At 44.3% G+C, this 2500-nt stretch overlaps 1 protein-coding gene across 1 annotated transcript in view; it reads left to right on the top strand.

Annotated features, from left to right (window-relative positions):
- LOC146959822 (kinesin heavy chain-like) overlaps positions 1-2500 on the top strand; it is a 72965-nt gene that overhangs the window by 3576 nt on the left and 66889 nt on the right. Inside the window, exon 2 of the mRNA XM_085772874.1 lies at positions 1253-1340. Coding sequence (XP_085629000.1) covers positions 1253-1340 — 88 coding nt within the window. The remainder of the gene's footprint in view (positions 1-1252; positions 1341-2500) is intronic.

The raw sequence follows: 2500 nt of genomic DNA, 5'->3' as shown, positions 1-2500 counted from the left end.
CATCCAGCCGACTGAGACCGAATATTCAACTTTATTCCACACGTCAGTGCAACACGAGCTGCTTCGTTTTATCAGCTGCAGTTTTCTGTTGTCGGCCTGTGAAGTTTGTATTATTCTAACCTTTATTTAACCAAACAACTGGACAATAACTCGATCAGTCTTTGTGTTGTCAGATATTTACAGCTTCTAATCACTGAGACAATGTTTCCAATTCTGGTTTGTATCCTCCTGATATGCATCCCATAATAATGTCCCATAATAATGTCCTATAATAATAATGTCCCATAATAATGTCCCATAGTAATAATGTGATCTATGAGGATTCACATGTTTAATTCATTGATTATTGATCATAAACATGAAGCTCAGTGACCGGGCTGCAAGGCCTCATGGGAAATATTCTGTCTCCATGACGACAGGGATGGCTGAAGGCCGCGCGTGTGTGTGTGTGTGTGTGTGTGTGTGTGTGTGTGTGTGTGTGTGTGTGTGTGTGTGTGTGTGTGTGTGTGTGTGTGTGTCCTGCATCGTTCAGCAGCAATCATCTTTCTCCTCTCTGATTGGTTCAGCTGTCACACTGGGACACAGTTGCCGTGGCAACAGGCATCTCAGCGAAACAAAGAGGAGACAGAAGATATTGATTTATTATCTGTTATTGATCTGACACAGTCACGGTCTTTTATTGTGACGGGGTGTTTCCTGTTTCAGGGGAAGCTGTTTTATTTTGACAGTCTTTTATATTGACGGGGTGTTTCCTGTGTTTTATTTTGACAGGTGCTTCCTGTGTTTTATTGTGACGGGGTGTTTCCTGTTTCAGGGGAAGCTGTTTTATTTTGACAGTCTTTTATATTGACTGGGCGCTTCCTGTGTTTTATTTTGACAGGTGCTTCCTGTGTTTTATTGTGACGGGGTGTTTCCTGTTTTTAGGGGAAGCTGTTTTATTTTGACAGTCTTTTATATTGACGGGGTGTTTCCTGTGTTTTATTGTGACGGGGCGTTTCCTGTGTTTTATTGTGACGGGGCGTTTCCTGTTTCAGGGGAAGCTGTTTTATTTTGACAGTCTTTTATATTGACGGGGTGTTTCCTGTGTTTTATTGTGACGGGGTGTTTCCTGTGTTTTATTGTGACGGGGTGTTTCCTGTGTTTTATTGTGACGGGGCGTTTCCTGTGTTTTATTGTGACGGGGTGTTTCCTGTGTTTTATTGTGACGGGGCGTTTCCTGTGTTTTATTGTGACGGGGTGCTTCCTGTTTCAGGGGAAGCCGTACGTGTTCGACCGAGTCTTCGCTCCGGTCACCGAGCAGCTGCAGGTCTACGACAGCTGCGCTCGACAGATCGTCAGAGGTAACACACACACACACACACACACACACACACACACAGACACACACACACACACAGACACACACACACACAGACACACACACACACACACACACACACACACACACACACAGACACACACACACACACAGACACACACACACACAGACACACACACACACACACACACACACACACACACACACAGACACACACACACACAGACACACACACTCAGGCTGTGCCCCCCCCCCCTCCTCTCTCTCTAGTGACCAGTTGTTGTAGTGGTGTCTGAATGTTTAGTGATTATTAATGTTCACTATCTAGTGACTGAATCTATCCCACAATTCACCACCAAATGTAGTGAACATCCCATAGTCACTAACCGGAGCAAGATATCCCATCATGCATTGCGGTCACGGATCGCCGTTACCACAGCAACCCAGAGTGACCGGTGTAGCTACCAAATAAATGAAGTAGTGACCGGTGTAGCTACCAAATAAATGCAGTAGTGACCGGTGTAGCTACCAAATAAATGCAGTAGTGACCGGTGTAGCTACCAAATAAATGAAGTAGTGACCGGTGTAGCTACCAAATAAATGAAGTAGTGACCGGTGTAGCTACCAAATAAATGCAGTAGTGACCGGTGTAGCTACCAAATAAATGCAGTAGCGACCGGTGTAGCTACCAAATAAATGAAGTAGTGACCGGTGTAGCTACCAAATAAATGAAGTAGTGACCGGTGTAGCTACCAAATAAATGAAGTAGTGACCGGTGTAGCTACCAAATAAATGCAGTAGTGACCGGTGTAGCTACCAAATAAATGAAGTAGTGACCGGTGTAGCTACCAAATAAATGAAGTAGTGACCGGTGTAGCTACCAAATAAATGAAGTAGTGACCGGTGTAGCTACCAAATAAATGAAGTAGTGACCGGTGTAGCTACCAGATAAATGCAGTAGTGACCGGTGTAGCTACCAGATAAATGAAGTAGTGACCGGTGTAGCTACCAAATAAATGAAGTAGTGACCGGTGTAGCTACCGAATAAATGCAGTCGTGACCGGTGTAGCTACCAAATAAATGAAGTAGTGACCGGTGTAGCTACCAAATAAATGAAGTAGTGACCGGTGTAGCTACCAAATAAATGCAGTAGTGACCGGTGTAGCTACCAAATAAATGCAG

Source organism: Trachurus japonicus, unplaced genomic scaffold (assembly GCF_045865225.1).
Source record: "Trachurus japonicus isolate A0001 unplaced genomic scaffold, Traja_1.0 AP031020.1".
Classification (NCBI taxonomy): Eukaryota; Metazoa; Chordata; class Actinopteri; order Carangiformes; family Carangidae; genus Trachurus; species Trachurus japonicus.
This window is presented reverse-complemented; position numbering and strand designations above follow the sequence as displayed.